Source organism: Antedon bifida, chromosome 1 (genome assembly GCF_963402885.1).
Source record: "Antedon bifida chromosome 1, ecAntBifi1.1, whole genome shotgun sequence".
Classification (NCBI taxonomy): domain Eukaryota; kingdom Metazoa; phylum Echinodermata; class Crinoidea; order Comatulida; family Antedonidae; genus Antedon; species Antedon bifida.
This window is the reverse complement of record NC_136226.1, coordinates 4,304,320-4,319,034: the sequence shown is the minus strand read 5'-3', so window position 1 is coordinate 4,319,034 and position 14,715 is coordinate 4,304,320. Positions and strand designations below refer to the sequence as shown.

Genomic DNA, 14,715 nt, shown 5'->3' with positions numbered 1-14,715 from the left:
ATTTTGAATTACGTCAGAGTAGTGCGAACATCTGACCAATTAACTTGGATCCCTGACACCAAGCTACTCTGAACTAGTTATTCAATTATCCTATAATAATACTATTTATAATTTACTATTTTATTAGTTTTCACTTGTTTTAAAACACAATAGTGTTTTTCAAGAAGACCTAATAATATAATACAAAATGTAGAATACAATCCCGTAATTTCATGTATAGTAATATTTTCTATTTCTTCTTGCAGAGGAAGGGTATGATTTCCTATCATTTGGAAGTGGGCAGAATCCAATGGAATTATCTTCTAAAATTTTAACGGCGACTGGGTCTATGTCCCAGCAATTGGATTCCTTTTCCACGAAGTCTAACGAATTGTGGATCATGTTTACCTCGGATGCAACCACTACTGGTGATGGATACATCATTGATGTCTATGATGGTATGTAAGCTTCAGACATTGTCTTTTTGTTTGCAGGTGCGCTACAAATTGAACTCAACACATCCAGGTGTGCTGTTTGTATTTTGGTGTGTAGAAGTTAAGTGTGCTGTAAATTGTAACTCCTTGAGGGCAACTTATGTATAATGTATAATTTGTCCAGTATCATACAGTGTCACACGTATCACATTTGGTGCACTACATCATAAGCAATACAGCTAACCTTAACATAAACATAATACAGGCACCACATCTGATATATTTGATATGTGGCACTCTGTATAATATAATTAGAAAATGACTCAGATTGTAGCATTTGCTGTAATATATGGGTTCAGCTTGAATGAATTAATCAATCAGTATTATTCATTTTTCAGATTCGTGTGGAATTAATTCATTATTTGGATCAGGCGGCCAGATATCGTCTCCCAGTTATCCGATGGATTATCCCAACAATGCAGACTGCATCTGGATTATCCAGGTTTCAGGAGAATTCAATATTGAACTTACATTCAATTCATTTGACTTGGAGACCGGACGAGACTTCCTCATTGTTGGCGGTGTCACTCTAGACCAATTGGGCGATCAAACAGTTGTAAGTAAATTAGCCTAATAACCATGATGTTAAACTTCGATTTTCTGGGGTATTTTTGTGCTAATTTTGTTTGTTTTTATTTAGGTCCTAACCGGCTCTGAACTCCCTGAGAGCATTGTTAGTACCAGCAATGGATTGAACATACAGTTGACTTCAGATTTATCCACAACGTCAAAAGGATTTGATCTCAGCTGGAAAGCTATATGTAAGTACTTAGAATTTGTCAAGGTGTCGTCTATTTGTGGTTATCATAGTTCTCTCTACTATATTCGATATCCGACGTTGGATTTTTATTCCTCCAGAACTGTCCATTCATGCCTGATTTTTAAAAATGATTATCATTGAGATTAGAATTGGTCTACTCCTTTATATCTATTCTTCTATTCGTGTTATTGCCATAATTTTATAAACATGTTTAATAATGTATTGTAAAAAAAGTAGGGTTTTCATAATATTTTAGTTTACTCATTTGTATTAGGTATAATAATATTTTTAAATTGTAATCTACCATTTTGTTTTTTAGATAAATGTCCAGAAGGCTACAGCGCTGGAAATGATAATGTGACATGTTATAAATTCAGTTCGGAATCCAAGACCTGGTTTGATGCTCGCTTAGATTGTCTATCTACTCCTGGTGGTGATCTTGTTATAATTAATGACAAGACAGAAAATGATTATGTTAATAAGCTTATAGGAGATGACTCGTGGATTGGTAAGGGCTAAAAGACTACGGACGGGCTTATATTCAAGTTAGATCTGACCTAACTCAAATTAGTTTAGCATAAACCTCTGTCTACTTTATGTGACAAAAACATGTGATGTGCCCATATATGGACATGATGATGTCATATCACTACCATATTGGGCATATCACTGCCATGTTTGGGCACATCACACTTTTTTTGTCAAACTAGTTTGATAGTGTAGACAGAGCTTAAGCACCTGCCTTTGACCAATCAAAGCCAGTTATTATTCTGACAAGACATTAGCACTGCATAATTGTTCTACCTTGCTTGCAGTTGAAAGTCCGCAATTGTAGGCAAAAGTCGAAATAAGCATTACACCAGGCTACAGTTCCAGATTTAAATGATAAAACAAAAAACTTAAATTAAGAAAACCAAAATATTACAAATATACGCCTACAGGTTTATATTAACTGTGTCCTTTTAATATAACTTTTCTATTTCTGTTGAATTTGTTTAGGTTTTTATGACGGATCTATAGAAGAAGAATGGTTTTGGGTTGATTGCTTAACCAACACAGATTGGGCCGAATCAAATTGGGCAACTGGTCAACCTGATAATGGAAATGGTGCAGATTGTGCTCAGATTTCAAGAGCCACAGGACTTTACGATGATAAAGATTGCACAATGCCAATGAGATACGTGTGTGAACAATACGAAAGATGTAAGTATGTTGAACAACTCCAATGAACAGTGTGAACAATGCAGGCGTAGGTTTGTTTCCAATACGACAGGTTTATGTTTGTTGCAGTCATTCCAAAGATGTTGTCTGCTTCTACAAATACATTTTATTTATTACATATGTTATGTTATTTCTCATTCTTGCAAAAAAAAAAGTTTAATAAAATAGAGATGAGATATAGAGCATCTCCAGTAAATCCACGTCATGTTAAGAAATCTGTTATGAAAAGATTTTGAAAATGTTACTATTTTCAGCACAGCGAATCTAATATATAAGTTGTGTTTAATTGAAATGCATATTTACAAGCTTTACAGTAGTTGCATTTGGTATTTTTTTTTTAGTCTCACTTTTTTAAGAGTTTCATCTTTACAGTACTGTGTATCATTCTGCACATTCATCATTTGTTTATAAAGTTATTTTAAAGATATTTAAATATTCTCTTGTATTTCAATTTATTATGACATCAATTTTTTTTATCTATTTTTTCCCCCAAAGTATACAATGATGACGATGCTGCTCCAACTCGATTTCAAGCAGTTGCTTCAACAGAATCGATTGTTACCCTGACATGGCGCAGACCAGTCCGCTATTGCGATGTTCTAGGTTATAGTGTACGTTTCAATGGAACAAATGGAGATGTAAGTTGTGTCTTTTCCACATTGTTTCAATCACCTCCAATCAGTTTAGATCGCAATTGACTTTTTTTCAGTGATATTTTTCAAATGAATAGTAAGTTTTACTTTAGTGCCAATAAAACTTAGTGGCAGATAAACTGACCAAGGTGGTTTTAGCTAGCCAACAAATCCAGTACAAATGGTATCACTTGATGGTGGAACTTCGTTAGTTACCACCATTGGTTCAACGAAAATCATGCAGGGGTTTTCTCAATTTTGTATTCATAGTTTTGGCAGAAAGCAAAAGTTAGATAACAATGTAATGCCCTCAGTTAGTTACTTTTGTCTTGTTGTCTTGTTTGAGCCCAGATGTTGCACCGTTGTAATGATGTTCTTGGTATGATTTTTCTAAATTACCGCGAAACACTTACCTTGTGTGGAAACCAAGTTTTAGATAAGTTCAGTGGGATTGCATATTTAAGTCTCCTTTTGTTAAATATGATTTACAATAATTACACAACATCCATATTGTTTTAAAGGTTACACTTCGTATCAATGGATCTGAAACTACAAGTCTTTTGGTTGATAACTTAGTGCCTGATACTACTTACATCTTTGAGGTTGCATCAATTCTGCAGACATTTGGCTTGTTACCTTATGAACAATCTGCCACAGTAAAAACATTCAAGCCAGTAGGTATGTTAAACACAAAACTTATGATATATTATGAAATTACTAAACCGACATTGGTTACTGTATTGCCTCTTAAACCAAAACTTGTATTCCACTTACGCCATCAGGCTACTGTATGTTACAACTATAATGATCTGAAGTTCAAAAGCACTGAGTCTGTGTATTTATGACTTCTGTTTGTGAAGATATAACAAAGAAACAAGTCGTGCAAAGATCACATAACTTTTCATTGCATACTGCTAAAATTAAATGGAATCATCCATAAACTAATGTCTATCTATGGTGAAAGTTGTGAAATCTGTTTAGTAGTTTTGACGTTATCTTCCAGAAAACAGACAAATACATCAAGATGTAACCTCCATTGGCGGAGGTATTAACAGTATACATACTTTCCTCAGTTGTATAATTGCATTTAATTAAATTTTATTAAAATAATATTTAAATGACAACAATAGATGAGTTGTGTCCAGATGGTTGGGTAGTAGGACCCTCTTTCACCTGTTACCGCTTCAGTGAGGTTTCTCGGACATGGTCAGATGCACGAGAAGACTGCATGAGTGTTGAAGATGGCGATCTTGTAATTATCGAGGACGAATCAGAGCATGCCTACATACAAAACATGACTAATATGAAAAATGATTGGTGGATAGGTAAGACCATTTTTTTGTATAATAACAATATGGAAATGGAGGGAATATTTTTATGAGTTGAGATGGAAAAATGGATACACCTACTGCAAGTAGAAAAATAATATAAGTATTAGAGGTATCACCTTGGTATGCCAGGTTTGTGACTCCAATTATGTTATAAAATGCTTAATTCAATGTATGCAAATTAGGGGATGTAGAATATACAAGATCATATGCCATGTGCTACACGATGAATGTGTATTTTTAAATAACCTTCTAAACAACATAAATTGTAAACCATATATAGTCTTTTGTTATAGTTGGTGTTTTATCAAAAAGGTGGTTTTGAATACATATTCACAAATGCAATCTTCAAAAAAGTTGATATTATTTTAATGTATACTTTTGAAGGATTTTATGACCAGGCTACAGAAGACAGTTGGCGATGGGTAGATTGTAGTTCACCAAACATCTGGCAACGTTCACAATGGGCTCGTGGCCAACCTGATGATAGCAACGGTCAGAGTGATTGCGGTCAGATGAATGATGCTGGACAATGGGAAGACGAGACGTGTTCAAATAAAAATGATTACATTTGTGAAAAGCGCAAAAAACGTAAGTGGTAGTTAATAATATAATGGTTGATTTTTTGGTGTTTTATTGATTTGTATTCAATTTAATAATGCTTTATTTATTGTGTTTTTAGCATTTTCTCCAGATGAGGCAAATCCTACTCTTTTCCGAGGTCAAGCACTTAACCCTGTATCGGCAAGCTTCAGTTGGAGACCGTCAAGATTGAACTGTGATGTCACTGGCTATAAAATCAACTACCAAGATGGCGTTAAAACCATGGTCATGGAGGTCGCCGGTGCGGATACTAGTTCAGCGGTTGTCCGTGATCTAATACCAGGGACCATTTACATATTCTCCATTGCTGCAACAACAATGGTCGGAGATTTGTCATATGGCCAATTCCGTCCAATCAGAACACTTAATGAATCAGGTGTGGAAAATATTTTAATTTGTGATCATTTTGAGAAAATTCCATCGTTGCAATTATTGAGCTGTTGCCATTTGATCTATCCAATGTATATTGCTCTAATAATTCAATAACAGAACAGCAAATTGATCTTTTATATATTCCATTATTTAAAACATAATTAGGACATACTGTATAATGTATTATGTTTTTGTTTGTTTTTAGTGCAATGTCCGTTTGGATATGAGATTGGTTACGACTACAACTGTTTCAAGTTCTCTTTGACAAGTCGTACTTGGGACGAAGCACGAGCAGATTGTCAATCTTCTTTGAACTCTGACCTTGCTAAAATTGATACTCCAGAAGCATTAGATTATGTCATGAACGTTAGGAATATTACTAGTGATTACTGGATTGGTGAGTCTAATGTGAAATGAAATTAAATAGGCCTACTACTTTATTTGCTGGAAACTTAGAAACTTAATTGGATACTAAATAAGGCTATCAAAATTAAAATTGACTTTAAATAAAAATCATGACAAATTTAGATTTAAATTGTATCCGACTTAAGTCTTACCTTAAGTAAGTTCTGTCTACACTATCAAACTTTATGTGACAAAAAAAAATGTGATGTGCCCATATATGAACATGATGATGTCATATCACTACCATTTAAGGTTATCAATACCATATTTGGCCACATCACACTTTTCTTTTTGTCAGACTAGTTAGACAGAGCTTTACATCAATTATTTAATATAGGATGCATGTGTTCTACATGATAAAATAACATATAAAGAATACACTTTTATTCCTATAAAAATATGTATTCGGCCTGTGTGTCAACAGAAAATTGTCATATTTATCAATTATTTTTAGGCTATTATGATGTTGCTGTTGAGGGCAAATGGCAGTGGGTTGATTGTACTGCTCCCAGTAACTTTACACTCGGTAATTGGGGAGCAGAACAACCTGATGACGTTGTTGGAAGTCAAGACTGTGGCCAGCTACGATCGAATGGCAAATACCATGATCTACAATGCTTAAGCCGTTCCCAGTACATCTGTCAAGTCATCCCCAAAAGTATGGACAGTTATATCTTGTTTTATTATTTTTTTTCCTTTAATTTCATTTCTCATTATGGTATCGTCTTACACATAATATACAGTCTCAACTTTACATTATTTTACCGTATGTTCTAAGGGAACTCAACTTCTATATGTACTTTATAAAACTATATGAAATTAAGGAACAGCAGTTCAAATGATTGTCTGTATGTTGTCTGACATTATATCAATATATAACAATACAGTAGAACCCCAATTAAAGGGACACCTTCAGGGCTCACCAAGTATCCCCTCGTAGGAATGTCCCCAAGATAAGGCTAAGCCGTAGTGTTAAAACATATATTTCCCTTCATTATGCTAAAACTCATGAACATATTTCTTCTCACGAATATAATGTAGCACATTGAGCTGGTATTGTCAACAACTTTTTATTTGGTTCGTTGAAACCACAAAGTATAGCACGCCCCTCCCTATTTTAATTTGAATATTAGAGATTTAACATTGTACCGTGCTAATAATGTTTTGTTTTAATTTCACAGATTTCGTACCAGAGGACTTCAACCCACGTTTGTTTACTGCTGTCAGTTTTTCTCCTGACAATGCTCTTTTGACGTGGAGACCAACTGATATAAATTGTGATATTGAAGGCTACAGTATTAGATACAACATTAACAACACAATGGTAATTTTGGTATTTATTTTGTAAACAATATGTTGTCATAATTTCATAAGTTGAGGAATGTTCTCCTGAAAATGTATTATTTTTTCCAGAAAACTATGTTTGTGCCAGGTGCTCTTACCAATGCCGCTAATGTCACTGGTCTGCAACCATCAACCACGTACCAATTTGAGCTAGCTGCCGTACTTACCACCGGTACATTGGCATACGAAGCAGTCGCCAGCGCTACAACTTTACCTGCTGGAGGTATGAAATGTTTTACCAGGAAGCTATAATAGTAGATCTTATAGATCTTATTCTTGTATATAAAGTTGAAGTATTGTCATGTCCCGGGACCACTCTATTAGTCACCATCGATAGACTGTCTTCATCAGTGCTTCTATGAATGGATGAATTTTGGGAGCAGGAACGCTAGTAGACCAAACCCAGTACCGTTTTTTTTCCTCTCGACGTTATTATTATTATTATTCATTTTTCAGATCCTTGTAGCAGATTTGATGGTTGGGAGACTGGCTATGAAGGTGCATGCTACCGATTTGTCACATCTGCCACGCCCGTATCTTGGAGTGAAGCTAGAAAGGAGTGTATGAAAGCCGAAAATGGAGACCTAGTCTTGATTAAAACCAAGACGGAAAGCGAGTACATTCGCAATAAAACAAATACTAATAGTTATTGGATAGGTATGCGACTAATTTTGTCAACAAATAAGGCACTGTAATGTTTGTATATTGGTGCACCTTTTTTTAGCAGTCCTTATAGCATCATATTTTTAGATACTTATTAAAGAAGAAATATTCTATTGCACAAAATGTATCATCTTTATAGGTCACATATTTCCCTGGTCACATTTAGAGACCCAGAAGAAAGTTCATCATGGTGGCCCTTTATACAGTCCTTAACAAGATGGACAGTTCAAGTTGTTTTGGCACTAGTAACTTTGAAAAATACTGTTCTCTAAGAGTTACTGTTTAAACTGCTTTCTTAAATTGAATTACTGTTTAAACTGCTTTCTTAAATTGTTCTGGTCACATCTGAAAATATTGTCTGTAAGCAAGCTACACTAGGCCTATATTAAACTGCATAACTTTTTCATTTTCCATTGAAACAGTAAAGCCTTATGTTCTAAAAAATGAGGACGGTTAACACAACAAGTAACTATATAACATTTGCTTTAAAGGATATTCTGATCAAGCAGTGGAAGGTGATTGGCATTGGTTAGACTGCAGCCCTCCCTCCTCCTGGGCATCCAGCTTCTGGCTTGACAATGAACCAGATAACACAGATACTGAGAACTGTGGGTACTATGTTAGCAATATCCTACGTGAGGGTTTTGGAGATGATGTCTGTACTTCTGAATATTCACAGTACATTTGTGAAATCTCAGAAGGTATGTTATATTATCATGTCTTGACTTTTTTTGTGATAAAAACTGCTTAATGTTTGATTCTTAAAAAAAAATATTTTTAAATTATGTTGATTAAAAAATAGAGTCAATTGCTCAGGCCTTTGTAGTGGACTGTGTCTCTTAGTTGCTTCTTTGGAGCTGTACTCTGGGGTAGTCACTCTGGGGCTGCTTAGTCTCTTAGCTCTGTTGATGCTGCTCAAGAGCTGCTTCTCTGTTGCTACTGATCTGGGGCTGCTTCTCTTCCCAAGGTAGCTTCTTCTAGGATGCTTCTCTAAAGATACTGGTCTTGGCTGTTTCTCATGGGGCGGCTTTTTCTGGAACCACTGCTCCAGGATAGCTTCTTTAGTGATGCTGCTCCTGGATTGATTCTCACCATCTGAACCCTGCACAATTAATAAGCAACTTTATTTACTGATGCATCAATACTATTATAAATATTATGGCATTTCCTTCCCTGACAGAATATGATCCTGATGCAGCCAATCCGTCTATGTTCAAAGGATCAGTGATAAACCCAAGCACTGTTGAGCTAACCTGGCAAGTATCTGACGTTATCTGTGATGTTGACGGCTACCAGATTGAATACTCTGATCCCATAAAATCCACCATCATTGTACCTGGGGCTTCAACAAATTCAGTGAGAATTAGTGGACTTAAGGAAAACAGACAGTATACGTTCTTGATTGCAGCGTACAGTGAACTTCGACTGTTGACCTTTGACACGTCTACAACTGTTAAAATACCTTCATTTTCAGGTAATGTTGACACTTGCACGAACATAGTTTTCATCTTTACATATCAAAAATTAAAGATATACTTTAAATAGTCTCCCTATCTTGTAGTTTTTATTTTTGGCAAATAATATGACTTACCTTACATTCTCAAAATGTCTGTATTTCATTTATTCATCCAAAGAAAAAGATAGATGAAAACAGAATAAATACAGTAAAACATGGAAAAGACCATCAACAAAAGCTTGTACAAGATTTTACTACTGAATACAGTTAAGCAAGTGTCTCGAGCAGAATTATTTTTTTAACAAAGGGCCCCAATGTCTTTTTTGACATACTGTACTGTAAAGGTCATGTTTAGTCATTAAGAAACATTTTCTCAAATATAAGTACTGTAATTTTTTATTTATTTTGAACTTAGGCCATTGCCCAAGTGGATGGGAACTCATAGACTATGCATGCTATAAATTTGTCAACAATTCTGTGAGTTGGCACGATGCAAGAGCCGACTGCCAAGCCACATCAGGTGGTGATCTGGCTATCATTGACACAGAGGCTGAGCTGCAGAACGTGATGGAGAGAACACAAGGCGACTGGTGGGTCGGTAAGTCAGATTGGGCCTTGTCTTTTGAATATTATAGGTGTGCTACAAATTGCACTCCTCAATACATTCTGGGGTGCTGTAGGTGTGCTGTTTGTATGTTGGTGTGTAGAAGTTTACAAAATTTAAGCATGTTGTATATCGCACTCCTCAAGGGCATTTTAGGAGTGTGTTAGTGATCGCACTCGCTCGCCTTAAAAGACAAGGCCTGCAGATTTAAGCTTGATTGCCACTTTGACCCAACGCATCGACTAGGCGCAACGCAAATTAATTAATCAATCACAAGCAACAATTTGGTTGATCCATAGTTATTTGAAGGCTAGTAACAGCCAAATTACTTGAGTTGCGCTCTTGTCCAAAAGCTCTGTCTACTATCAATGTTTATGTGAAGATGTGGCCATATTTGGAACTGGGCATATCACTACCATATTTAAGTACATCACACTGTTTTTGTCAAACTAGTTTGACAGTGTAGACAGAGCTTAATGGAAATAAAGTTTTATAATAATAATCGATATTGCTGTGCTACTAACATCTACAACATTTTCAAAAAACATTTGGTCAACAGCCTACTGCTACAGTAGTACTAATATTACAGATATGATAATGTTTTAGGTCTTCATGACCAGTCTGTTGAGAATGATTGGACATGGGTTGATTGTTCTTCCATTGGATCATGGGGTGAGAGTAATTGGCAAACGAACCAACCAAATGACCAGATCGGTAACCAGGACTGTGTGGAATTGCGAAATAACGGACGATTTAACGACTTGGAATGTGACATGAACTTGTTCTACATTTGTGAAATTATCAATAACAGTAAGTTATTTTCTGTCTGTATTATTTAAAAAAAATTGTTTTTATTAAAATTAACTCTGTAGGCAATGTATCGAATGAGTGTGGTATAAGCGAGTGAGTGGCCGTAATTACGTATCATAACATCGGCAAGGGTTTGAGGCTCACTCGCTCCATGGTGAAGTTTGACACATTTAGATTTTAAAGAATTATTTTAAACTTTATACTTACACTTAACATCTGTTCACATAGCTATTAACAAAGATAGAGGCCAGTGTATTACTATTTTTATCTAATTTTATCAATCAGCTCGCAGCGACGTGAATCCATCAAAGCTTAGTGGTGAAGCTCTTTCACCCAATGATGTCAGATTAACCTGGACTCCTTCACCTCAGAGCTGCGAAGTCAGCGGGTACAAAGTATTCATCGACTCTGCTCTTATTAGTCAGACCTACATAAACGTTACGGGTGGAAAAACTGACGAGCTGCTGGTGAAAGGTCTAACAGCAAGCACGCAGTATGTTTTCACGATTGCAACTTACACGATAGATGGTAAATGGCCATTGTTATCGGACATAGAAACTGTTACAACACCATCAGGTGAATATTATTATTTATATTTTTAGTTTATAATTATGCCCTTCTCCATCATCAACACAGCTGATTTATGTATTAAAAAATACCACTTCTAAACTGTAATATGTATTCATTAGTTAACTTAATAAAATAGACAATTTAATGAAAGCGCTGCAATACACTTCAGTTATTCTGATTTTATTTATACACAAACCAAAAAATCACAAGAAATCCCAGAGAAATGGTATATTGTAAGATTTTCTGCTACACAGAGCATATATATAATAATAATATAATAATTGTTAATAATTTAAGTATATCACCGGGCGGTTTAGAATTAATGTTCTTTGCCTGATGTGTTTATATATATAAAAAGTATCTCTTCGGAGATCCCGCTTCGTGAATAAAAATACTGAATAGATGTATAGGGTGTATCAATTTGATTTCTGGTGCGCGTGCATACAACTGAGGGACTAGTGCTGTTCCGCCGTACCACGCCGAGAATGTTAAAGAGTCGCTATCCAATCGAGTTTGAACAATACTATGATTTAATGGTTAGGACATCTGCATATCAAGCAGGCGGTCCAAATTCGAGTCTTGGTTGGGCTTTTTCTTATTCTCACAGATTTCCTCATCTTTATCGTTTCAAATTAATTAATTAAATTTCAGTATATTACCGGGCGGTTTAGAATTAATGTTCTTTGCCTGAGGTGTTTATATGTATATATAGCAAGTAATAAAACATTTAAACGATTGAGTAATCATGTGATTGACTGGTCTTAGAAAAAAAAGATTAAATGTTTCAGGTTTGCTTATTTGAAAAGATTGGTAGAGAAAGCTTTTAATTCTTAACTTAAATTATTATCTCATTTGTGTTTCAGTTGGTGTTTGCGGTGACACCGAAAGAAATGAGGCTACCGGAAAAATCACCTCTCCTAACTATCCTAAAGTCTATCCCGACAATCAAGACTGTGTATATGTAATATCCATACCAGATACTGATGGTTATATCCAAGTTGAGTTTTACAGTTTTGATCTTGAAGATGGGTGAGTCATTATTAAGTAAAATGTAGCACAAAAACTCTGATAGCAAGTAATATACCAAAAGTTCAAAGAAATGTATTTTCATTGGCATTTAAAATTTATCTGATCTTCCATCAACCAATATATTTTTGTTGTTTATAGGCACGATTTTCTTTTAATGGGCCCTGGTGACATAGCAGATAATAACATTGAGCAATATTATACTGGCAAAGCACTTCCTATCCCTGTCGTCATAAAAAACAATAAGATGTGGATTCGCTTCTTCAGTGATGAGTATGGAACCGCAGGTGGATTCGATTTACAATATGCAACAGGTAATTTCTCACAAAAAGTTTTTTTTAGAACCCCTATAAAGGAGACACCTAGCCTAAACTCAATATTAGGTGTCCCATTATTGGTGTATCCTGAATAGGGGTTGCCTGTGGTGTTAATGAAAACACTGTTTTCCTGTTTTCTACCAAGAGAATATGTTCTCGCGAATTGAAAGCACCAACTTACATGCATTCATGTTTCAGTCTTCCAAATCCCTCTCTACACATGCGTATAACCTAACGCTTTTGATTTGCGCGAACCAATTTGCCTAGTGGAAAATCAGTTTGAAATTGCCAAAACATTTAACATAATTTTCCCCATATTCGTTCACAGGAAAGTGGAGCCTTTAACAGAGGTGTCCCAAAGAAGGGCTTCTTTTGTTTTATCTACTAATCACATCTTATTTTATGTTATTCATTTAACTACTAAAGTATTTTATGTCCAGTTCCCTTCACTATGCTGTCTTCTAGCTGACTCTAGTTAATCATATAACCGCTTTTAGTACATTCAGTTTTTACTTTTTTTTTTGTGTTCAATGACAGATATTTTTTCTCTTTTTTTCAGTTTCTGGTTTTACCACCAAGGAACCTGTCATGTCCACTTTTGTAGATCCAATAGACGTAGGAGGTACTTTGGTAACATTTACTGAGGAATCATACGAGTCTGTAAGTACTATTTATTTTACTGAAGAAATTTACTGTCAATAAAAAATTAAAATATATGGAAATTGTTTAAAATCAAAGTTAGGGAACATATTATGCCGCCATTGAATGTGAATCAATTGTAAGGTAATTTAAACTTTTGTACTGGTTTATCTTTTAAAATGTATTATTTTTTCTTGTTTTGATTGAAAAGATATGTTTTGAAGTTTTCATAACTGATTAATAATTTTGTATTATAGTTTATTCATTTTCAATGTTACAACCTACCAAATAGTTGAAGGGGAAGAAGGAAGGAGTGTAGAGGAAAAACAAAGTTGCACAGAACTGTCATTGTGTGATGTGCTTCACCAGCCCTTATATTATGTGACCTTTTTTTGTTCTTACAGTTTGATGAAGAGAAACAATTGGCGTTTGCCGAGTCTTTGGCGGAACAGGCAACTGACTTTTGTTCTGAGAGTATTCTAGCTTGTTTAGCTCCTCGTGAATCTGTTTACAAGTATGTTGTTATTTTTTCTATATTACATTTGCAAGGCTACTTAAATTTGTCTAGTAATTAGTATTTTTAGTGGAGCTGTAGCTTGGTGGTAAACGTGCGTGCCTTCCAATTCATAGGGCCAGGGTTCAATCTTGACCAAGAGTGCCAGGGTTCTAACTCACGACTTTTTCAACTCTACTCCAAGACAACAAAAACAGTGTTTATCTTGTATGTTATATTATAATCATATCTATTAGAGAGATTGATGTTGTATCTATGTACTGTCATATTATTCAGAAACAATAAATGCATTTTTTCAATATTTCATATTTAGATCAGATAATATTGAGTACTACTCGTTCGTCCAGATAAACTCAAACTTGGAAGTTAAATTTTGGATAAGTGACCCTACCAACAACAAAGTGGCCGCAATGACAACTGAACAAGTACAGGCTATGCTCTCCGAGAGCAAAGATGGTAGCGAGTTTGAGTACATCATAGGGCCTGTTGAGAATCCAACACCGGTGGATGCAAATGGTCTTCAACCATGGGCTATCACTCTGATCAGTTTCCTTGCTGTGTGTTTGGCCGTGATGATCTTTGTTGTAATTAAAGACAGAAAAAGGTAATACAGTACATTAAAATAAGTGATACAGTCAACATTACTGTCAACAAGTGATACAGTCAGTTGTGTCACTAATGTCAAAATGGTGATACAGTACGATACTGTATTATACAGCCAACTCTCTATAATTACTGTCGAAAAAGTGATATGAAAATAATACATACAACTCTGTTCTTACTGTCAAAAAAGGTGATACAGAAATATTAGTCAACTGTGATTACTGTCAAAAAGGTGATACAGTACTGTAATTATACAGTCAACTCTCTTATTACTGTCAAAAAAGTGATACAGTACTGTAATTATACAGTCAACTTTCTTATTACTGTCAAAAAAGTGATACAGTAATAATTCAGTCAACTTTATCATTACTTTTG

The 14,715-nt window shown here is 35.0% G+C and overlaps 1 protein-coding gene across 1 annotated transcript in view; it reads left to right on the top strand.

Annotated features, from left to right (window-relative positions):
- LOC144841863 (uncharacterized) overlaps positions 1-14,715 on the top strand; it is a 42,006-nt gene that overhangs the window by 22,494 nt on the left and 4,797 nt on the right. The window contains exons 32-56 of the mRNA XM_078698172.1: positions 246-437; positions 812-1,029; positions 1,114-1,234; positions 1,553-1,741; positions 2,233-2,436; positions 2,950-3,092; positions 3,608-3,764; positions 4,217-4,411; positions 4,802-5,005; positions 5,097-5,393; positions 5,595-5,786; positions 6,249-6,452; positions 6,976-7,118; positions 7,208-7,361; positions 7,595-7,795; positions 8,293-8,502; positions 8,982-9,275; positions 9,673-9,855; positions 10,468-10,671; positions 10,957-11,247; positions 12,105-12,270; positions 12,409-12,581; positions 13,144-13,244; positions 13,628-13,737; positions 14,051-14,341. Coding sequence (XP_078554298.1) covers positions 246-437; positions 812-1,029; positions 1,114-1,234; positions 1,553-1,741; positions 2,233-2,436; positions 2,950-3,092; positions 3,608-3,764; positions 4,217-4,411; positions 4,802-5,005; positions 5,097-5,393; positions 5,595-5,786; positions 6,249-6,452; positions 6,976-7,118; positions 7,208-7,361; positions 7,595-7,795; positions 8,293-8,502; positions 8,982-9,275; positions 9,673-9,855; positions 10,468-10,671; positions 10,957-11,247; positions 12,105-12,270; positions 12,409-12,581; positions 13,144-13,244; positions 13,628-13,737; positions 14,051-14,341 — 4,837 coding nt within the window. The remainder of the gene's footprint in view (positions 1-245; positions 438-811; positions 1,030-1,113; positions 1,235-1,552; positions 1,742-2,232; positions 2,437-2,949; positions 3,093-3,607; positions 3,765-4,216; positions 4,412-4,801; positions 5,006-5,096; positions 5,394-5,594; positions 5,787-6,248; positions 6,453-6,975; positions 7,119-7,207; positions 7,362-7,594; positions 7,796-8,292; positions 8,503-8,981; positions 9,276-9,672; positions 9,856-10,467; positions 10,672-10,956; positions 11,248-12,104; positions 12,271-12,408; positions 12,582-13,143; positions 13,245-13,627; positions 13,738-14,050; positions 14,342-14,715) is intronic.